The sequence below is a fragment of the Condylura cristata genome, unplaced genomic scaffold (assembly GCF_000260355.1).
Source record: "Condylura cristata isolate star-nosed mole 26May11 unplaced genomic scaffold, ConCri1.0 scaffold00011, whole genome shotgun sequence".
Classification (NCBI taxonomy): domain Eukaryota; kingdom Metazoa; phylum Chordata; class Mammalia; order Eulipotyphla; family Talpidae; genus Condylura; species Condylura cristata.
Genome location: NW_004567112.1, coordinates 18,767,414 through 18,790,714, shown reverse-complemented (window position 1 = coordinate 18,790,714; position 23,301 = coordinate 18,767,414). Strand labels below are relative to the sequence as shown.

General features: G+C 36.4%; 2 protein-coding genes across 4 annotated transcripts in view; one reads left to right on the top strand and one right to left on the bottom strand.

Moving 5' to 3' along the window:
- Nucleotides 1-5,771, bottom strand: part of LOC101636824 (cytochrome c oxidase assembly protein COX15 homolog) — an 11,129-nt gene extending 5,358 nt beyond the window's left edge. Inside the window, exons 1-4 of the mRNA XM_004680546.2 lie at nt 5,682-5,771; nt 4,374-4,564; nt 2,844-2,966; nt 2,384-2,570 (exon numbers count right to left, since the gene is read on the bottom strand). Of these exons, the coding sequence (XP_004680603.1) occupies nt 2,384-2,570; nt 2,844-2,966; nt 4,374-4,564; nt 5,682-5,771 (591 nt within the window). The remainder of the gene's footprint in view (nt 1-2,383; nt 2,571-2,843; nt 2,967-4,373; nt 4,565-5,681) is intronic.
- A 194-nt stretch (nt 5,772-5,965) lies between these two features.
- On the top strand, nt 5,966-22,350 carry CUTC (cutC copper transporter). 3 transcript variants are annotated; one of them, XM_012723426.1, is made up of 10 exons: nt 6,017-6,137; nt 8,888-8,959; nt 11,047-11,106; nt 12,389-12,598; nt 13,205-13,240; nt 15,471-15,604; nt 17,511-17,538; nt 20,650-20,755; nt 21,845-21,917; nt 22,060-22,350. In XM_012723426.1, the coding sequence occupies exons 1-10, from the start codon at nt 6,077-6,079 to the stop codon at nt 22,270-22,272; spliced, it is 993 nt and encodes a 330-aa protein (XP_012578880.1). In that variant the 5' UTR covers nt 6,017-6,076; the 3' UTR covers nt 22,273-22,350. The 3 variants fall into 3 exon arrangements, 2 of the variants coding, with proteins under 2 accessions (XP_004680602.1, XP_012578880.1); XM_004680545.1 differs by having other exon boundaries at nt 5,966-6,137; nt 21,845-22,350; XR_001145346.1 differs by lacking the exons at nt 21,845-21,917; nt 22,060-22,350 and adding an exon at nt 19,824-20,000 and having other exon boundaries at nt 20,650-20,698.
- The last annotated feature ends 951 nt before the right edge of the window (nt 22,351-23,301 follow it).

The window sequence follows — 23,301 nt, the reverse complement described above, 5'->3', positions numbered from 1 at the left end:
CTCTGTATGTACAAATAAATAAATAAATCTTTAAAAAAAAAAAAAAAAAGCTAGTTGAAAGTACTCTGAGGAAGCAAATTATCAATCACCTGACCTCAGCTTTCCCATACCCTCAGGACCTCAGGAGTCATAACATCCCCATATGCACACACACTTTACCACCTCTTAGATTCACCTTATACTGAAGCACAATACAAAAAAGGACACAAAGCCTATCTGGGCAAAACCTTACAAATGCCTGAATGCTTAATATTATGTAAACCAATAAAAAGAATAAAAAGAGAGCTGTTTCCATAAAAATTAGATTGAATACTTTAGAAAAGCCTGACCAAGAGAAACTACTTAAAAACAATTACTGTCAAACCAGGTGGAAATAGACAATTATAAAAGTCATAAAAACTCTCTAAGGCTTTGAAGACAAACTGCTTTGCAAATGAAGCTTCCACTTCTCTTTAAGAAAAAATGAAATGATAGTTTATGGGGATGCAAATTTTTTTTTTTTAAAGTTTATTTTTACATCATTTTGCACATTTTTTTTTTTCCATCTCGATTGTAATCCCCGCGGGTTTCCCATCACCAAGTCACCCATGTGCCACCACCATAGTCCCGTGCATTTCCCTCCCTTCCCCCCCCCCCATTTTTGATCCCATTCCCCACTCCGCCCCCACAGAATGTCTCTGGTATATGGTTGTTCATTATTTTTGTTATTTTCTCGCCTGGTCCATTATACTCCTGCTATGAGTGAAACCATCCGGTATTTTTCTTTCTCTTTCTGGCTTATCTCACTAAGCATGATCTTTTCCAGCTCCATCCAAGTTGCTGCAAAAGACATGTGTTTCTCTTTTTTGGTTGCTGAATAATATTCCACTGTATATATGTACCACATCTTTCTAATCCAGTCATCTACTTTTGGGCATTTGGGCTGCTTCCATGTTTTTCCAATTGTAAATAAAGCAGCAATAAACATGGGGGTGCAGGTATCTTTTTCAATCAGTGTTTTTGTGTCTTTTGGGTAGATGCCTAGGAGTGGGATTGCTGGGTCGTAGGGAAGCTCCATGTTTAGCAGTTTGAGGAACCTCCAGACAGTTTTCCATAGTGTTGTACTAGTTTGGGGATGCAAAAATTTTAAGATGAACTACAGTTGGAGGACTTGGCTCTTCATTAAAAAGAAAAAAGGTAATGAAAGTATATGTTTAAAATTTAAGGTATATTCTGATTCCCTCCTTCAACTTACCTTTTCAATTAATCAAACAACTGTCAGCTCTAGTCATATTAGGTAAGATATGGCCTCTTTACTCCCATCCTGCAAATTCTACAATCTTGTCAATGGAGTGGGATTCTACCACCTTTTCTAAAGAGACGCTCTTTAGTAAATCTTTTTGGACATTTCTTTGTCCCTTCATAATACCTGGATGTTCTAATTATCTTGTGTTCACTTGCATAACACATTGTAAGATATAATTTCTGGTTTGTACTTCCTATCGTCAAACTCCTGCCTCAGAGAGAAGTTATTATTATCTTTTTCATTCTTAAATACTTTCACTGTGTATCACCTAAGCGCCTACTTTTTATTAGACTTTCTTTAATCTCTAATTCTTTATCCTTTTCTATTATCTGTTCATCTCTGCTCTCTCCCTAATTCCAGATTAGTCCATATTATTACCACTTCCAAGTTAAATTAACCAATTATCTTCCTCCTGATCAAATTTTGATGTTGTTTTGGTATCTGATATTCTCCCTTAAAACTTGTATATCTTCGCCCAAATATTCATATTCCTTTTCTTGAACTTCTCAATCTCATAATTGTGTGAGTCTTTCAAAGCTCTTTTCCTTAAGAGGGGTTCATTAGGTGATTTAATCACCATTTACACTTCAGTATCTCTCATATACATTTGCGCTCTAAAATCATCTAAAACATCCCACCAAATATTTCTTTCCTAATTGCTTTACAGCCACTGCAGCATAGGGATTCCAAAAAGAAGAGACCAGAACGCAGGCGGAGAACTGCAATGGGAATGAAATTCTAATTCTTCCTATAATGCAAAAGAAACTTTAACTTTATATTTTTTAACTTTAAAAATATCATTACTGAGATCTTACTGATTCCATGCACTAAGCTAAGTACTTTATAGGCATGATCTCATTTACTATGCACATACCCTAAGAGGTATATACTATTGTGCCCAAATACTGGAAAGGAAAACAAAGTAGAGATTCAATAGCCTGCCAGCCAAGATGGGCCTTGAAGCCGGGCCTGTGACACTAAAATACTTGCTCTTACTTACCTACATACTATACTGCCTCAAAGTTACTTCCTCCAAAATACTGCCAAATAGAAAGCCCCAGGGAGAATCTCTGGTTTCCCAACCTGAGTAAACCTCACCTGGAAGCAGACTAAACCACAGAGGGCAAGAACACGTCCTTTCATGGCACGGTTGAGCCAGCCCTTTCTCCAAAAGTAGGCAGCAGGCAGGATGTATGCAAGGCCTACGAGCCGTCCCCACATTCGGTGTGAGTACTCCATGTACCAGATGAACTTGAATTCTGCCAATGTCATATCATGATTTAAGCTGGGTGAAAAGGGAAGTCAAAAAGAAGAAACATTCATCTGATTTTTATTTCCAGGAGGAATGCCAGAAAATTCTCAGTCTTGAAGCCTGACAGATGTGCCTTCTTTAACCAACGCAGGATAATTTTATAACTGGAGGTTTATAGTAGGGAACTCACCAAATATAACTAAGCCAAATATCAAGAAATAATAGCATCTAACTATTTCAGAATGTTTAAATAATCAAAAGATTGAGCCTAGTGAGGTGTTTACTTAACTTTTTGTAAATACTTACATTTTAAATTCTGGAAACTGCTGGTATTTTTGGAATTCTGCTTCCCATTCCTCTTGGCTTGCAGGTGGCTTCATCTCCTTTATTAAATGCCAATCTACCATCGAGAGGCCAGACTCTGTCAACCTTAAGAAAGGAAAAAAATTTGTTTCTGTGTTCACATACAATGCTAAATTACTCACAAATGGTTTAAAGCAACAAAGTGGAACTGATCTTAAGCCCTCTAAAGGGAAACACATTATTTCCTTGTTTCTTCTTCTGACATTTGCTCTCCTCTTCTCCTTAGACTTTCATCAGCTGCATCAGATACAAATTTCTTTACTCCTCATTCTCCTAAATGTTTTCATAAAATTCTCCTTGCTTCTTTCCAAACCATAGATAAAAATGAACCTTTGGACCAAAGATATGTGTCCTAAATGCTTAAACAACATAATTTACATAGGGAAGAAATTTGTTGCAGGTAAAAACAGTTAGGTTTTGAATGGGTTTAAAGACAATAAAACTCATAGTTTTTGCACTTCCCCAATACAGTCTATATAAGATATTTTAAAATGAGACCACAGGGAATAAGGAAAAAATTTGAGAAACACATACTTTACTAGTAGTAGAAAGAATTTTCACCAAAAGGAGTTAAAGAAAGAGGCTCCCACTAACTAAAGACAGCACAATGTGAGCAAATCATCGTTGCTGCAATGGACTGAAACACATCAAATATCTCTAAATAGACACACTCGTAAATGATGCTTTAAAACTAAAACACTTTTTGGTAAATAAAGGGAAAGAAATTGAGTATCCTGCCTATCCTATGTAAACTATCTAAGGATAACCAAATTGCTGACAAGGAAAAGTTTCTCTTTAGAGTTGAGTTAATAAATTATTAGTTTTGTGCTGTTAATGAAATAACAGCTCCAAACAATAATCATCAATGGGTGTATTTGCAGCAGATACCAGATATTTAAAAATGCTCTAATCATCCATGAAGAACTTTGTACTGTCCCCAACCTGAACCTACCCAAACAAGAACTTTATAGGAAATAATAGGGAACAATGGAACATGTTAAACACAAGTAAGTAATCAGCAAAATCCAGAATGTGGGAAACGCTATAAATAAATTGGGTTCCTTCAACAACAAAAAACTATAGAAGGTAGGAAGTTTAGATTCTGAATCTATAAAATCGCTTTATAGATTTAAAGAGGCATATAAACCAATTGTGATACATGGAAATTATTTTTATTTAATTCAAACAAACTACAAACTATAAAAATTTGGGCAGAAATTTGATTGTATGCAAAAAACATACACACATAATGTAAAGCCAACAGTTTTACATAAGCCAGTCTTTATAAAGGGCTACTCACTACTAAAACCCTAAGCTGTCCTAAGACATCAGATATGTTCCCTTGAGACCTCAGTTCTGCAAGTAAAATGGGAGGGAGCTGGAACAGATGATGCCTGACAGTCTTCTATCCTCAGTTGTCTATACTTTCCCTGATGATAACCCCAAGGGCTGACTCACTATGAGATTACTCACCTAGTAACTCCACCAAGAATAACTGCTCCAGCTACTGTTCCACTGCAGATCAGAAGCCATCGGCCCACTACCTTCTCAGCAGCCTTTGAGGGAAGGGTCACTGTACCCCTTCCAGACTGCAAAGCTACTTCAGAGATGGTGCTGTATTGCCCTGGCCACAAGGGGCGCCTGATCCCACAGCTGCAACCACACTAAGAATCAAGACAGACAAATTACAACTGGACAAAGACGGAAATGCTTGACTCCACGATACACTCACTCCCACTCCATCTGGAAAGGAGCATTCTTTAAGGCCACAACTGTGCTGCTACTGCCCTGGTGAAGTCATTTCTTAGCTGCATTACCATGATCACTTCCCAACTGATTTTCTTGTCTCCAGTTTCATTCCGATTCATCCCCAAACTACAGGAACATTCTGGACAACATACCACCCCTGGACTTAATTCTACACCTAGATGTGGTTTTTTTTCTTTCTCCTGTGGGTCTTTCAGATTACTCTCTGACAAGGACACCCGTCTCTGACTGACCACACCTACTGTAGATCTCAATTTAGGCATCACCTCCTCCCAGAGGTGTCCAGCAAGAGCACAACAGGTCACTTGCATAGCACATGCTCCTCCCCTGGTACAGCCCTTACAGTGTAACTTAACCTAAGGGTTCACTTGTTTCTAACTCGCACTAAACTCTAGGTGTGGGGACAGCAATGTTTGGTCAATTTGGCTCCTTTGCTCCAGCTACCTAAATAAGCTACCTAACATAAGATCTTAATAAAGATTTGACCAATGAACACTTCCAATGCAAGAGACTTCTGAATCTTATCTTCCACTTCTCAGTTTCAACACGCAAGAATCGTTCAGTTTTGGTTGACCTTTTTCTGACTCTATCATGTAAGAGTCCCAAGTCCTGTCTTAAGGAAATCTTAATTTCCTCTTCTGTACAATGGAGTTTTCGTCCCAAAGCTGACTACGTGGGTACTTTCAGTAAAAATCAAGTCTATGGATAAACATTACAGAGCTTTTACTATGTGCTAAGCGGCTGTTGCATACTGAATTATTTGATCTTCACAAAAACCTTAAGATCGTATTTTCCTTATCCCCCTTTACAGGTGAGTATATGCACGTACAGAAAGGTTCCCTAACTTGATTGACGCTATAAAGCTGTACACGGTCGGTCCGGATCCTACTGAGGGGCTGTGGGCACGAGGAAAAATATTCAGGTCCCTAAGGAGCTACGGAAACGTGATTTATCTCATGCTCCTGGCCCCTTCTCCCGCGCCCTTTCCGCGACTCAGACCGCTGAGGGCGGTACCTGTGCCCTGGGAGCCGCCCTAGGAACAAGCAGCCGGACGCCCGGGTTCCCCATCAAAGCCTTCAATGGTGGGAAGAGTAAGCGCTGCATTCTGAGGACCGGGCACAGCCGCCACCACAGCTGCCTGCCCTGCGGTATTTTCTCTCCGCCACCAATAAACGAAACACTTCCGGGTTAGACAGCCTGAACCCCGGCTCAGATTGCCAGAGAGCAGTGACTGCGCTTGCGCGGGCGACGCCCACTTTCGCGGGGGCTGCTGGGGTTTGGACGCGGGGGTGGGGGGAGGGAACGCGCCGGGCGCGCGCAGCCGTGGGGACGCGCTTCCCTGGGACGCGCGCGCCCGCACTCAAGACTGAGTGGAAACCGAAGACGCACGCGGGAGGAACGCGTAGAGCATGAAGAGACAAGGGGCGTCCTCGGAGCGGAAGCGGGCGCGGATTTCTTCCGGGATGGCTGGTGCGGAAGGTGGCTGGGAGGGGGCGGCCGGCCAGTGGGTTTGCTAGCCTCGAGTTCCCTGCGAGGAGTTTGCCCCGCTCCCCACGGCGCGTTCTGTCACTGCTTCTTTAAACTTCTGGAAACCGGCGGCCCAGCGTGGTCGCTCTGGAGCCAGACGTGCGCGTTCGGATTCCGGCGCCACCGCTGATCTTCGTGCGACCGTATTCGAGTCGGGTCCCGAGGCTCGGGCGCCCGCCCCGACGCGCGCGAGGATACGCGACCGCTCCGCCGCCGCGGGGAGTCAACTGCGGGCGCGGTGCCCGCCGCGGCCCCGGAGTGGCGGAGCCTGGCGCCGCGGGTGGCATGGCAGCGGCAGGCAAGTGTAGGGAGTTGGGCACACTCCGCCTCGGTGAGCCTGGGGCTGGCAGCCAGACGTTCCCGGGCTTCTTGATCATGTTTACCCTCGAATCGAGAGCCTCGAGAACTTTCGTTTATAGAGTTAAAGGTGTCGATGCAGACGGCGGTCATTACAAGTTGAAGCAACGTGTAAAAATATTTACTCACTGGAAAATAACCACCAAAAACCCACTACACGATAACACAAGTTACATTTTAATGGGGGAGGGTGTGCGTGTGTGAGAGGGACTCTTCCAAAAAAAGAAAAATAAATAGAAGAATATCTGTTTTATAGTTTTGCAAGTCTTAGTATCGGGCGTAAGGGAATTTTACCTGGATTCTCACACCGGCTTCTGCTTTCAATCTGACATGCCAGGTGCCCTTCTGAAAACGCTGTCAGAGAGGAAATGAGAGTGAAAAAAGGCAAATAAAATATGAGTGTTTCTCGGGAACTAATTTTCACTTGCGCGGACTCTGAAAGGGTCTGAGAGGCTCCTACTCCAAGCAAATAACTTCTTTGAGCCCTACAATTCTTAGGACAAATGCCCTGGGTTGCCTTTGTCATAGCCCATTGTGTGCATCTCCCTCCTCTCCTGGACACCCTGCTGAGGTGTCCAGTTGGACTGATTAGTAACTCAGGGCCCTCGGACACCCCTGGAACCAAGGCGGTGCTCTTGCGAGGAGCAGAGACCGCCTTGACGCTCACAGGTCGGACTGGCAGTGTAAGGAAAAGATGGTTGTGAGTTGGTGTTAGTAGTGATAGATTTTCAGTTTTCAAATTAAAGATTGCTTTCTTTAAACTATTAAAGTATTACCGGATAGAATAAAAAGCAATATAGAAAAATAAAAAAGAAAGTAAAGGTAATACCAAGTTCTATACGGTTGTAGCTGTTATCAGAATATAACCAACAGTCTTCAGTATTGATGCATGAAGTAATGCAGTCAGTATTCTTGATTGGTCAAAACTCTTTAGCTTACAGAAAACTCAAAATTTCTATCACACTTCTTAGTGTAAATGTATGTTTTTATGAGTTTATAATTTCTCAACCTTTTGCAAGTAAATCATTGTGTGACTGAGGCACTGCTTGCTGTGGGTGATAAAGATTTCTCACATAAAGACCTAATTTAGGAACTTTAGATCAAGTAAGAGTGATAAGAAATCTATATAAATAATAATGGGAGGTAGAAAATTGTTAGTGTTTTAAAGAGAAGCCTATATGAAGAGTTCAAAAGAGGAAAATACAGTTTCCTGACTGGGAGAGAGGAAATACATAATTGTGATACATTGTAAGCTTTGGGAGATGCTGGTATTCAAAGATGGAGCAGGAAGGACTGTGGATAAAGGAGATGGCATAAGCAAGAGCAGAAACGAACTGGGGAATCTAAAGTATATAGAGGGAACAATATCTAGGTTTTTGTTTTAGTGATAACTAATATCTTTTATACACTTTGGGTACTATCCCTGGTGTGTAAATTGTCTTATAGTAGGTACTAAAATCTGCTTTGTAGAAAACAGGCTAAGTAACTTGTCGAGGATCACACAAGCGACAGAGCCAAGATTTGAAGTTTTTTTCAGCTCTTAAACATGTATTCCTTATACAGAAATTTAAATACTCTGTAGGCAGTGAGACACATTAAAAAAAATCTGACCTGAAATGGCAGGCCCTACCTGGTGGGACAGCGGGTTAAAGCCCATCATTATGAAGCTGTCCACAGTCACTGCAGAATGAGCTCTATTGCCTGCCAGGGAGGTGACCCACATGGCTGGCCAGACCTCTCTTGACCCGCCTACTGCTCCCCTCAGCAGTGTGTTTCCGTTCCTCTTCCTGTTCTGCTCCCTACTGTGTCTGTGGTGAATCCTCTCACCACCCCCTCCATACCACTGGCCTGTTCCCCAGTTCTTGTATAAGTAAGTAAATCTTTTTAAAAAACAGATTAATTTGATATTCGGTATATATTTTCCTTAGTATAATTTCTTAAGCTCACATTAGAGGCATTAAGTACCAATACATGTTATAATATAGATGTATCTTGAAACCGTCAAAGTGGAAAAAGTCACAAAATACTACATATTATTTGACTCCATTTATATATGCGATATCCAGAATAGACAAATTTATGGAGATAGAAAATAGTTTAGTAGTTAGGATTGTGGGATATGGGAAAAAGCAAGGATGGTTGCTGAGGAGCATGAGGGTTTTTTGGGGGGGATAAGGAAATATTCACAAATTGATTTACTGCTTTCATTTGCCCTATGTACTTACATTTGCCTATTGGACATTTGCATTCTGGCAGCAAAATATAAAGTATTTGTGGTAGATTGGTCTGGATGGATAGTACTATCATAAAATTGCATTGTTCTCCATGTATTTTAGGAGCAGCAAATGGATTTCTTATGGAAGTATGCGTTGATTCAGTAGAGTCTGCTGTAAATGCAGAAAGAGGAGGTAAGAGAAATTAGGGAATGAACAACCGTTGGCAACCCTTCCAAGAGTTTCAAGGCCCTCTGACTTGACCTTGGGAGGCCTTATAGTCACTAAAGATCTTATTAATTATTTTGAAAGCAACTAACCAACTAGAAAACATCCTGGAAAATGGTCACCTTCTATTTAGTCTTACTTCCCCAAGAGGTCACGTTTTGCATCAAATGGCCTTAGTAATATTTCCTTACTGACTTAATTTTTTTTATTGAATTTATCAGCATTCCTAAACTGTTGATGTAATGATGAGTTTAGGAATATTTTCCCATTTCATCATCAGGGCTTTTATCTTTTTTTTTTTTTTTGAGCATTTATTTTTATCTCAAGTTTTCTTTTATACTCTGAATTTGCTTTAACAGGAAAGATAGATATTGCCATCATCTTAGTATTGGAAATTTTTTTAAAATTCCAAATTTAAAACATACACAAAAATAGAATAGTAAAACAAGTTCCCAAATACCCGTCACTGAGCTTCAGTCATTTTAAGTAAGTGGCCAGTTATCAAGGCTAGCAAACATTTTTGAAAAAGTCAAATTTGGTCTTTGTAGGATATGATTTTTTAATAACCCTTTGAAAATGTAAAAGCCATTCCTAATTTGGCAATGAAAAAAGAATGAAATACTGATTTGTGTTATAACATAGATGTATCTTGAAACTGTCAAAGTGGAAAAAGTCACAAAATACTACATATTATTTGACTTCATTTATATATGAAATATTCAGAGTACACAAATTTATGGAGATAGAAAATAGTTTAGTAGTTAGGATTGTGGGATATGGGAAAAAGCAAGGACGGCTGCTGAAGGGCATTAGGTTTCTTTTTGGGGGGTAAAGAAATGTTCACAAATTGACTGTGATAGTACAAAACTGAATATATTAAAAACCACTGACTCATACACTTTAAATGAGTCTACTGTGTGGCATATAAATAAATTACATGTCAGCAAAGATGTTATCTTTAAAACACAAAAACACTTTTAACTTGCAGGGCATAACAAAACAGGTTGTAGGTCTGTGGCCTGGAGGCCATAGTTTGCCTTCCTCTGACCTCTATTTGTCTTCCTGCTTCCATCCCCAGATTACTTTGAAGTAAATCCCAGACACTGTGTCATCGCATTCTCAGATATTTTAGTATGTGTCTCTAAAAGTGGTCCTTTTTTTTTCAGTAACTAACCCAGTGTCACAAACATCTTAATAATTTCTTAATATCATCAAAAAGGCCCAGTTTCCTAATTTTCCTGATTGGCTCATATAATTTTGTTTTACAGGTCTTTGAATCAAGTTGCAAACCATTCATTTGTTTAACATGGCTTTAAGTTTGTTTCCATCTATGTATCCCTTCTTTTTTTAATTCATTTTTCCCTTATAGTTAAAGAAACTGATTTTCATATTTTAGAGCATTTCATATTCTAGATTTTACTGATTGTATATGTGGTATCATTTAATATCTTCCTCTGAGCCCTGTATTTCCTGTAAAGTTACAGTTAACTCAGAGGCCTAATCAGATTTCTATTTAAATTTTGATAAAACAAGTTTATAGCAGGATATAGCATCTTAAATTTTTGTTTTTCTGATATTAAAACTGATCAGTAGCTTCAGATATTACGCTGATCTGTCCTGTCAGCTTTTCACTTAGTAATTTTAGCAACGCATGCTTTGGTAGGCATTGCAAAATGGTACTATGGTAAACCTAACATTGCGCACATATTTGCTAGTCTACGTCTATAAAGAAATACTTCCCTTTTCAAATATTTGGTTATACTTCAGTTTAGTTCATGAATGGCAGGGTAAGATCTTGCCTCTTTCCTTTTACTGATTTTTAAGATAGTAAGTTTGTTTTCTATATCCTGATGAATTGTTTTATCTTAATAAACCTACGTTTAGACATATTTGATCTGTTTTAATTCATGGTAGTTATTTTAGATGCTCAAAATGTCCCATTTTTGGCTAAAGTTTGCTGTTATAATAAGATTATTTTGGACCTATGACTTTTGAGCAATGCTTTAAATTTTAAAAACTTTTATTGTGCTGAGCAGTGTTTTTTTTTCTTACAGGTGCTGGTCGGATTGAATTATGTTCTGGCTTATTGGAAGGAGGAACCACACCCAGCATGGGTAGGTGTCTAGTTTTCAGTTTTCCTTGTAAGTTTTTAGACCTTGGAGGCCATTCTCCTTCATACTCCCTCCTGTGAGCTCTAGCCATTTACTCTCTTTAACACAGTTTTGGCCTGACTTAGAATTCTCTAGGCTTTATCGTGGTTCCCTCTCCTTATGCTGGTGGCCTGTAAAATTCTCAAGGTAGTAATCTGAATCAATCATAAAACTGACCTTATTTGTTCCCATCTTTTACACATCATTATACTTTGTTGTTTGATACCAGTTTTTAAAGACCATCTTGTCATATATTTTGTTCGGTTTTGGTTATTTCAGATAGGTGGGTAAATCCAGTTCCTGTTATTCTGTCTTGGTAAAAAGTAGCAGTCTCTAGATGAATTTTTTATTCCTAAGATATGATACTCTGAGGTTGATGATAGTATTATTTAATGAGCTTCTTGGAATCTTCTTACTAAAGAAGGATGGTCCTTAGCCATTCTATGAAATATCTGAACATACCTTGTCATGTTGAAGGCGCCAGCATCATACTCTGATGTATTGCTTGTTGTTGATTATATTGTTATCACATGCGAGAAATAGCAAGAAATAAATAAGTAAATTAATAATGAATATACAATTAATGATGCCTGCCACAGATCTTACAGTATTAAGGGTTTCTGATATAGCCAAAATTATTTCACCTTTAGGCACTATTCATAGAGCTCTGTATAAAGTCACAAATAAGTAGAATTTTGCTTCCTTTTACATACCTCTTTCAAAAAGGCATTACTAAATTTCTTTGTCTGTTAATAGGTCATAAACTTTAGAACTATTTAACCATTTCTGTAGTAAGTTTTAAATAAAGCAGTAATCAATTTGAAAGGAGAAACCAGGCCTTAGAGAAGCTACTTAGTAGAACATTGAGCCTAGTGGGTATTACATTTTTAAATATCGCATAACTGGTAAAAAGATTTTGTTGAGTCAGCTGACAAGTACTTTTAGAATGTAGTATTGTCCCTCTGTTTTCAAGATTGCACAACAAAATCCTTTTTTAACATCTGTTGATATGCACATTTTCTTCTCATTTGTCCTTCCCTTTAAGTCCATTTTTCTTTGGTTTCTTCAAGTACCTCTTGCACTTCTTGTAGAAGCAGTACATAAGGGAATTACAACTGAAATGGGAAAATGCACAAAATGATGTAAAAATAAACTTATCGTATTAAAAAAACATTAATACTTTATTGACTTCCTCAGCCTTGTAGCTTAGATTTCAGTTTGATAAGTCAATTACCTATTCTTCTAGGTGTCCTTCAAGTGGTGAAGCAGTGTGTCCAAATCCCAGTTTTTGTGATGATTCGGCCACGTGGAGGTGATTTTTTATATTCAGATCGTGAAGTTGAGGTGATGAAGGCTGACATTCACCTTGCCAAACTTTATGGCGCTGATGGCTTGGTATTTGGGGCATTGACGGAAGATGGACACATTGACAAAGAACTGTGCATGACCCTTGTGGGTAAGAATTTGTATCTGATGACAAAGTGGTGATGGCAATTCATACTTCTGGTATAAGAAAATGTAATGACAGGCACTTGTACTAACCTCACCAGTTTAAATAGTAGTTGCTTTGCTTTGGGGGGCAGAGGGTATGTGTGACATAACCTTACTTACTTCTGTTTGCTATAGATTATACCATGTTGAATTTAGGAGAGTTTGCTTTGATTCCTTTAATCACTGCAACAAAAACTTTAAAAGGTACTACAGTTGATGAGGATTGGGAGATGTGGAAGAGACAGGAGCAAACTACCTATATTATTAGGCCAAGAATTTCTCAAATATTCTCAAAGGTGTAAATAATAGATACAATGCTAACCTTGGAGTTGCTGATCACATGCTTTTTACTTGGTGCTTCAAAGGAATAGATGACCTTTTTAAAAAAGAAAATTCAGAGATTAGTGGAAACAGGACTTCTGCATTTGTAAGAATGTCATTATTATTTAAGATCACTATCTTCATTTCTTAGAAGAAAGTATAAAAAAACCCACTTAACATGCAGAATTCTGTATGTAATAGTCTACAATGATTTTTTAATTTACATTATTATGTGATTTTCTTTTTATAGCAATTTGCCGTCCTCTTCCAGTCACTTTCCACCGAGGTGAGTCATTTCCATTTTAGAAGTTCTACTGAATGGTGTCAGCTTTCTACTCTTACCATATGCCACACTCTTTTTATAGAACATGATTATGTAATGTTATAGAGTTACTAATTGGTTTCTTTATACTGATTTGGGACTAACAATTATAAATTTAGAGATACACAATTTCCAGAAAATTTGAAGCCCATTATGAAAAGTTGTTAAAAGTAGAAAGTGATTGTTGGTGGGATATAATAGAGGGAGGGAGAAAGAATGGCTTTCAAATACATGTACTTGTCACTGCATTCTAAGAAGGAATCCTGAGGTTTATTTTTATTAGATCTTAGGAAATACATGGTCCCCCAGAGAATAAATCACTGTGGTTAATAAAATGGAGTATACTACCTTGTGAGCCATAATGGAACTAAGAGTGAAATCAGCTTTCCCAGATGAATTTCAGAGTAATAGGTCAAGAGATACCAAGTGGATATCTGAAGATTAGATACTTGAGGAAAGGGTAGAAGAGTATGTATTGGATGGTCAATAAATCATTGTTCACCATAGCAAACAAAATTGCTTATAATTATTGATAGCTTGACTACATGAAAATGATATCTAAAAAGTAATATAAAGATACTTTCATATAAAGATACTTCCTATTTATAATTCAGGTAATTATAAGTCCATACACTTTAGGCTAAATATTGGTAAAATAGAGGAACAAGTGTGAATTTTACCTTCAGGATCACTGTTACTGCATATGAAAAGAAAGAAGTCTTCAGTCAAATTTTTTACTTTATATGCTTGAGAAATTATTAACTGTTTTTCTGCCCTTTTGAGTAAGCATTCCAAGATTAAGATAGCAGTATTTGTATCCACTTACAGAAATTAGAGATAAAGTATACTTATTATCTTATTACCCTTGTTTTATGTTTAATAAAGGAGAATTCCAATGAATTTGTAAATGCATCTCTCCTGGATCTTAGTCTTTTGGATGTTCTGTATACCAGTAAAATGGGTATCCCATTTGATTTTTTTAATTTGGGAATCCTTGCACTTCTTAAATGAGTGATCTTGTTTAAATGGAATGTTTCCTATAATAGCCACTATAGTTGTAGTTTATTTTTAGTAAGATTTTGCCATTTTTATAGCTGTCTACAGCATCCAGGGTCACAGTTCTTAACTATAAAATAAGCAGATTGCAATTTAAACATCCTGTTTCTTTAACTAACCCTTTGGGTCTTTTGAAGCCTGACTAATTCCTAAAAGGGATAGGCTGCTTATTTGGGACTGTTTTTTTTTTTTAGTGTGGTGTCTCTATGTGGATTTTTTTTTGGTTTTTGTGTGTGTTTTTGTGTCACTCTAGTTTTGCCCCGTTTTGCTTACCAGTGATGTGAAAGCCAGTTAGATCAGGAACTTGACACAGAAAAAAGTAGCACCCAGACAAAGAGAAACTTACTCACAGCCTTCAGAAATGGCCAGTGAGACACAGAACTCAAAGGGCTTATGGGTATCACGCCTGTGTTCCTTATGATCCCTGAAACTGTACTGTAACTGCCACCAGATCTGTTTATTAAAAAAACAAAATTCATCTGAGTAAATTTTAGTGATCTTACTGATTTTAGTCAAAGATTCACAAACTGGGCAGCTTCTAGTCTTGCAGATTGAAAAGAAATCCAAAGAGCAGTACAAAATGAAAAGATTTCATAGGCAGCAGGCGTTGAGATAAGCAAGAAGGAATTGCTTCACATAAGATTATCTTCCTTTGAGGTATGACAGGGATCTATCAGGCAGATTACCTCACTAGTGTTGACCAGGAAATTCCAGTTTGACTGATAATATATTACACTCCTTGAAGAGGCTGAAGTTTCAATAAAGTTAGGTAGTAAGTCTTGGTTTAATAATGTAGGCTTAACACAAGTGACATCAGTTTAGGCCAGTTTTTTCTCTTTTAACACTGCATTTAAGTAAGTACATTTATTCAAATGTGTACCATCTAAAATGTTCATGCAAAACACAAGTGCTTTGCAGACTGTAGGCTTCTGGTAAACTGGCTCTTGGGGAAAAAGGAACCCTAATATTTTGTAGTTTCTGTTGATTTGTACATTAGCCATCATGTTTGCAAAATTCCTAAATTAATAAGTAGCTTTTGCAAGCCAGGTTAAGCTCCCTGGTATATGTGTACTGCATTTTAGAAAGTGCTGTATTAGAGGCTATGGGTTCAGATTCAAATCACTTTTATTTATTTCAGCCTTTGACATGGTTCATGATCCAGTGGCAGCTTTGGAGACTCTCTTAACCTTGGGATTTGAACGAGTATTGACTAGTGGGTGTGACAGTTCAGCACTAGAAGGGCTACCCCTAATAAAGCGACTCATAGATCAGGTACACACAATTTCTTTCTTTTCTTCCCAGTACTCTTTTGTGACTACTTCTCATATTCTATTTTTCAGGTGGGTATAAAATGAAATTTTACTGACTTTGTGGCTATTCTGTAGGAAAAAGGAAGCAGGCAGATATAATATTTATATAATTCTTATTTCTTTTGAATTTTTTAGAAGCCAAGGTAGTTAAGATCAAACTGTAAACATTGTATAAGGTTCTGTTCTAACTTGAATAATCACAGCAAATTTTAAGTATTTTTGATACCAGCACTACATAATTGTAAGCCACATCTTTTCAACTAGCTTATGTGTATTTATGTATACTTCAGCTAGCTTATGTATATTATGTATATGTACATATATTTATATATATTTAAAGCGGAAAGAAATAATGTTTCCTGTATAATGTGTTAGCATCATTTACAGAACTGTCAAAGATGGCTTTATAATTGTGCTATGACAATGTTTTTATGATTCCAGTTCAAAGTTATTTTAAGTTAATGAATATAGACTTCAAAATGAGAGTTCTGGATTTTGAGATACAGGTTTGGCACTTACTTTCTGTGTAATGTTGAATAGATCACTAACCTTTAATCCTATGTTCTCTCATGTGTGAAATTGAGACTTGCTTAACACTTCCTTTAAAGGCACATTCTGAGGATGATAGAATATATATAAGAACCTTAGCACACTACTTAGGATATGAAAGATTTTATTGTTACTGCTATTATTAATAATAGTATTTAGCGTTCCTGTGAATACATCTGCTTGTATTCACTTTTCTATAGCCATGAAAATAATTTTCAGAAGTTTCACCTAAGCATCTGATACAACTTCTCTAGTGTGGAACCTACCTATTTAACAGACTACACACACACACAGTTTGATCATTCCATAGTAAAAATGCCCTTTTTAAAATTGTTACTATTGAGTAAAGCTGTAAGGTAGATAGAATTGCCATAATCATATATTTCATAATATCTGTTGCTTAATATGTCAGGGGTGGAGTTTAGACCTTGACACTGAGAAGCTTCTTCACCTCTAGTGGGTCACAGTGCCTGATGTAAATAGTTGGAATTTGGATCTAGTCCCTGTCTCCGTGTACCCCTGGGATTATAAATCTCGGCTGCCCTAGGCCGTTCTGACAATTAATTGGCAGGAAGAGCTGGGTTAAATATTCTCATATGCTAACTTTACTTTTTTTTAAAATAAAAATTGCATGTATTTAAGGTGTACATGATGCTTTGATACACACAATGAAGTGTTTATAGCCAAGCCATATGCATTTCCTCCTATAGTTATCGTGTTTGTGTGTATTCATGTGGTGAGAGCCCCTGAAATCTACTCTTCAGCATTTACTACAATATTGTCACCATGCTGTACTTTAGCTCTCTAGGCTTATCTTATATAACTGCACCTTTGTAATCTATGGCCAATTTCACCCTCTTCCCTCACTTCCCTACCACTGGTAACTACTGTTCTGCTCTCTTCTGTGCTTTTGACTTTCAAAATAACATGTAAATGAAATCATTATTGTTCACTTCTCTGTTCTTCCTTTTCTGCTGAATCTTTTTAAATTCAGTGGCTTCTATCCTATAACTTAGCCAGGAACTTAGAATTAATGGTTTTTTTCAGTAATTGCTTTTTAAAGGGTGGTATGATTATTTATAAAGTATTCACATTTTGTTTATTCTTTGTGTTCATAAATCATTAAAGCAATACAATAAAATAATCTTTCTGGATAGACAGATTACTATGCTAAACATCTAATTTACCTAAGGTCCCCCCAAAATAGAGGATCTATTAAAAATAAATAGTAGTAGTAATTTGAAAAATGTGCTAATGTTTCTGTTCTCAACTCTTTATGAGAAAGCTGTTAAAATTTACTTATTTTTTTCTTTTTTCAGGCAAAAGGCAGAATTGTGGTTATGCCAGGTATTTATTTACTCATTCACTAGTTTTACTCTGAACTGTAATGGAGTAAGAGTGAAGGAGGCAGAACAATGTGCGAGAAAATATTAATATGAGGGGGTTCAGAGAGAATGTATAATTTAATTAAAATGTTTAAGATTGGGAGAGCTATGCTGCAATTTAAAACTTCAGATAAGGAGAAGAACATTCTGGTGGGAGTTAGATCAGTGAGAAGCAAATAAGGAAGTAGATTGGGATTGAGATTATTTGTATTTGCTCTCCCATAATTTTGGGAATCTGGATGTTTCTTTGGTGAGGTGTATTGGGTTTGATGTTGCAGCATTGTGTTAGGTTCAGATGTCCTAATTGTTGACAAGATGTAAGCATATGTTTAGGTGATATCACTTGATAAAGATGTAGTACTCTCAGTTCCTGAAACTCTGTTCACCAAATTCTTCCTGTAGCCAGAACAATTTTATCATATGTTCCTGATGATAACCATAAGGTCAATTAAGTACATAATGACTCATTAGAAATAATAGTTTTTAAAGATTTAAGGGCGATGAGCTAGAATTAGATTGAGACAAATATAATCTTATTTTTTCCTTATTACTGAGTTCCTAAGATATATAAAAAAAAGTTGAAAGTAGCACAATGAATACTCATATACTCATTTGCTAGATTTAAGATTTTGCCATGTGTCTCATCTTTTTTATCCTGAAGTATTTTGAAGACACATTTTTTTCTTTATCCATCTCTTAAAAAATAAGGGCACTGTGCTATAACTGTAATACTATTAACATACCTATCAAAATAAACCCTAGTACCCATTAATACCATTTAATAGTCAAGCTCTACTTTCTCTAGTTGGCCCAGAATTTTTTTTTTTTTTTAATAACTGACATGTTCAAACCAGGGTTTGAGCAAGGAATGCATTGCAGTTGGTTGTTATCTTTCTTAATATCTTTTAACATATATTTTCTGTGTTTTCTGTACTTTATAAAAATGACATTTAAAAAACATGAGCCACTTAACCTGAAAAATATCCATAATAAATTCTGTATTTATCAGATTGTTTCCTTTTGTTGTTTTTTAGCTTGTTTCCCTAGCCTCTGTATTTCCTGTAAGCTGCTATTTATGTAATAAGGCTTTATTAGAATGTAGTTAAATATTTTTGGTAAGAATACTTCATGGGTGATATGTATACTTCATTACTTCATTACATCACATCATAAGGCATATAAAGTGTGGTTTTCTTACCTAGACTGACCAGATTCAAAATGGTGATAGCCAGAAAAAGGGCCACTTTTAAAAATAGAACAGATATAGATGCAGTTTCAGAAATTTAGAAAAATTTTGATCTGTGGTAAATCCCAGGATCAGATAGAAAGCATCTGTATCTATCAAATTGAGATCATGTGTAGATTAATCAGAGAATGTTAATGATACTTTAACTGAATCTGATGTATTTCCATTTAACACTGGATGTATTTAGTCTTTGCCACTAATACCCAGTCTTACTTATGAAGATTATCTTTGCTTAACTTATTAAGTTGCCTGCGATGTGTACTTGGGATACAGAGTTATACAAGAAATACTTCCTCAAGAGACTCACAGTCTTAAGTGAGAAGATGGTGTATATAAAAATATTTGTGCTAAGTTAATAAACCTTACCACACAAATGCTAATTATTGGCCTGGTTCTGTGGTAGATGTGAAAACACAAATATGAATATGAAATAGGCCTCTACTTGAGAAGCTCACAGAAGAGATCTGTAAACAAATTGTTATAATTTTAGCAAGTAAAATTTCCTAGACAAGTCAGCTTGAATGCCTAATGAGTATTTATAATTAAGAAATAATAAAGATAAATGGAACATATTAGTCTCCTTCTAGGGGTTTTTGTAATGAAGCTTAAAACATATTTAAGCTCCAGTTTCCTCCCTTTTAAAAAAAGGATAGTGAATTAGTTCACTTGGGTTGCAGTTGGAAAGATGTGCTAGTCCGTATTTGGAAAATGTATTACCTATATCCTAAAGTTGCTGCCAGCTGGCAACATGTATTTTAATCACCAGATATTTTGTTATTTGTTAGGAGGAAATAATATATTTGTCTTTTAATCCTCACAACAAATTTGTGAGCTGGATAATGTTATCTCTTTTACTTGTAAAAAAAAAATTGAGACCCGCATGGTATTGAGTAATTGATCTGATATTGCATAGCGGTAAAGACCTTCATTATTTACTGCCTATGAAACTGGGATTCTAATCTAAATCTGACTTCTGTGTCTATATTCTTTCTACTTTTTAGGGCTCAGTGATGTTATTGTACCACTAAGAAAAAAACAAGTTAATGAGTCTGAAAGAGTATGTAAAGCCAAGTTACTTCAGCAACTTGAATAGCTTGAGATACAAAGTACATGCTTTATCAGTCATTAAAAAATATTTATTACATATATCCTATATATTAGGAGAAAAGTATAAAAAGGTGAATAAATTTTATATTTATAACCTGGTATTTGTTAAGAACGATTACATACAAATATGTAAAAGATTATTCATCAAAATAACAGTCATAAAATGCTTGATTATACAATTTTAATAAAGTAAGATGGAATTCTGTGAAATGACATAAAAATTGATAGAATGATTAAGCTATATAAACCCTTTCGTTATCCATATTTCCAGTGATATCATTGTGTTCTTTGGACTCTGGGACAGAGGGAGACCTTTAGAGTTTCTTTGAGACGTATCTGAGGCTGTACTTTTACAGTTACGTTCAAAAGTCTCTCCTTACCTTACATTTAATTTGATTTTGTTTTAATTGAGGGGAAGCACTCAGTGATTTCCCTTGATCTCGAGGAATCCTTTTAGATTTATAGTCAGTAATATACAGCATTGTTATATAAACAAATGGACATAAAAGATTCTGTCGTATAGGTTCTGTGATAGTTTTCCAGAACATAGTCTAGTTTATCATTCTTCTTAAATTTCATTCTAGCTTAGTATAGAGAAAGTAATTCTTGAAGCATTGAGAAATTTCAGCATGGAGAAAGCAGGCATTAACAGTCATTATTATTCTTTAAGTTTTATGCAAAATTCTATTCTAGTTAAAATTCCTTAACTTTTTCCAATAGGTGGAGGCATAACAGACAGAAATCTACAAAGGATCCTTGAGGGGTCAGGCGCTACAGAATTCCACTGTTCTGCTCGATCTGCTAGAGATTCAGGAATGAAATTTCGGTAAAATAAATAGTTTTTAACTCATACAAAAGGAATGTGATTAATCTTTAATTCTCTAAATAGGAAAATTTTACAGCATGATTAATGAATGTAGTGTTGTGATTGGTATATAAGCATTGCTATCATTTTTGCAGTTTTAAAGCTGCAAAATGGTTCTCACCCTACCTTTTAAATGGACAGGTTCTTCTGAACATAGGTGAACTTTTATATCTTTAAGTCATTGCTGTACTTAGACTGATTAGTAATAAGCTGTAACTTAGCAGCTAATACTCAGATGAATCAGGTATGCATGTATGCCCATTTACCTGTGCTCTCCTTTAGCAAAGTTAATAACTATGGTAGAAGGATGGAAGAGATTAATAGTCATTTTTATCTCTCCTACTTTTATACTTATTTATTTAATTTTAAAGATTTATTTATTTATAATACAGAACTGGAGTACAAGCCAGAGGTGCATCTGGGGTGGAGGGCAGGTTAGAGGATTCACCAGAGACAGAGTGGGGAGCAGACCAGGCAGATGGACTGAAGTACACTGCTGAAGGGAGCAGCAGGCATGTCAGGAGACGTCTGCCATGCCATTTGGGTCACCCCCTGGCCAGAGATCAAACTCATGCTGTAGTGGCTGCAATAGCTTCATAATGCTGTACTTTAATCCGTTGTGCCACCAGGGAGGGCCCGTTTATCTCTCCTACCTTTAATACTTAGTCTCTCTTGACCTTTGCTCTGTATTTTCAGTTATTTTGACATAGCACCATTAGAGAATTGCCATTTTCATGTGGTTTTTTATTTACTTAACAGGAGTTCAGTAACTTAGTAGTAGTTGTTTATTTCAAAGTTGGGAAAAACATGATATAAAATAAGCAAAGAGCCTTAGAATCTAGATTTCTAGATATAAAATTACTATAAAATACTATCTGGTAGATTTAGCTATTAGGCATTTCAACTATTTAATTAATAAAAATTACAAAATATAGTAGTCTAAGATCTTTGTCCTATTCTTGGGTCATGAAATATCCTATAATGAAATACCACTAAGGACACATTCAACAACTTAGACAATTATCTCTTCCTTTATTGTTTTTATTGCAGAAATTCCTCTGTTGCCATGGGAGCTTCCCTTGCTACCTCAGAATATTCTCTAAAAGTAACTGATGTCACCCAAGTAAGGACTTTGAATGCTATTGCAAAGAATATTCTGGTTTAGCCACACCTCTCCTAGAGACATGGATGTCACAGGATAAAGGTAAAGGAGTGGTCTACACTTCTCGGTGACACACTTCTCTTTTACCTTTTTTTCTGGCCAGGACAGTCACAGTCTTTGTTTTATGTCTCACATGGCGGTGGAGAATGTTTCTAAGAAGAAAAGGAACTTGAAACAGAGCTACACTCACTTACTTTGCTTAATCTTGCTAGCCGTCTCCATCATCATGGTTAAATCTGGTCTATTATTGTTCCACAGACAGTCTGTTTTCAGTGGAATTAATGATGAACTGAGAAAATTCAACTGTAAAGTATGAGTTTGGAGTGTGACTTCAGGGTCAATTTAATAGCATTTTTATTTTCTCATTTGTAAAATAAAAATTTCTATTCTGTTATGGTATTGTCTCTTATTTTACTCTGCATATAGTTTGTACCCAAATATGAAAGGGAAGATTTTGTTTTGTTTTTTCCTTGCCCTGAGAAACTTGGTAAGGATAGAATAAGATGGTATGGCATAAAAATGTTCGGACTTGGGAACTAAGATATAGAGGTTCCCAGATTTATGTCTGTGTTTATCTGATTGTTTCTGACTCTCTCCCCAAATGTCATTCTCATGGCTTCAACATGAGGTTCATCTGATAATTTGTAAGAACTTGGGAGATAGGGAACATATTCAGAATAGTTATTTCTTAAAGGGAAGCCACAAGTAGGGAGCATAGATTCTAGTGACAAAAGATGCTTTTCCTATGAACAAATCCCAAAGGGTGAAGTTTATCATTAGCTTTATCACTTTCATATTTATAATCGTTTGTACTAACAACACATTGATCATAGAACTATTGTTTCTAATTTAGGAGAGTAATGAAGTATGATATAAAGAGATTTCTCTTGATTAAAAAACTAGTTAATGGTTTGAGATGGTAAAGCATAGATTGTATAAAAATAAATGATATAAAAATATACAAAAAAATCACAAAACTAATTAATGGAGCTTCTATGGGTAACATGCACAAAATTAGAGACTGATAATATATATCAAGAGCCTTGTCCTTCTCCCTACTCTTAAATCTTAGTTTCTTTCCTCATGTTTCAGGTGTAAAAATTCAATGTAGACTATTTACTAAGTCATTTATGAAAAATGAGAGGTAGTTTATTTAAAAACCAACAGTTACCTAAGAGGTTTCTTTAGTTGCATATTGAGACTATTACTAAAGATGATACGTATTTCAAAAAATAGAGTTTACGCTTAGCTTTGGAATATAGCTACAGATACATAAATGTCACTCCAACAGGCAGAAAATCATATGTACTTTTTGGGCCTCCCCTTTCCCAGTGCTTAGGTTTCA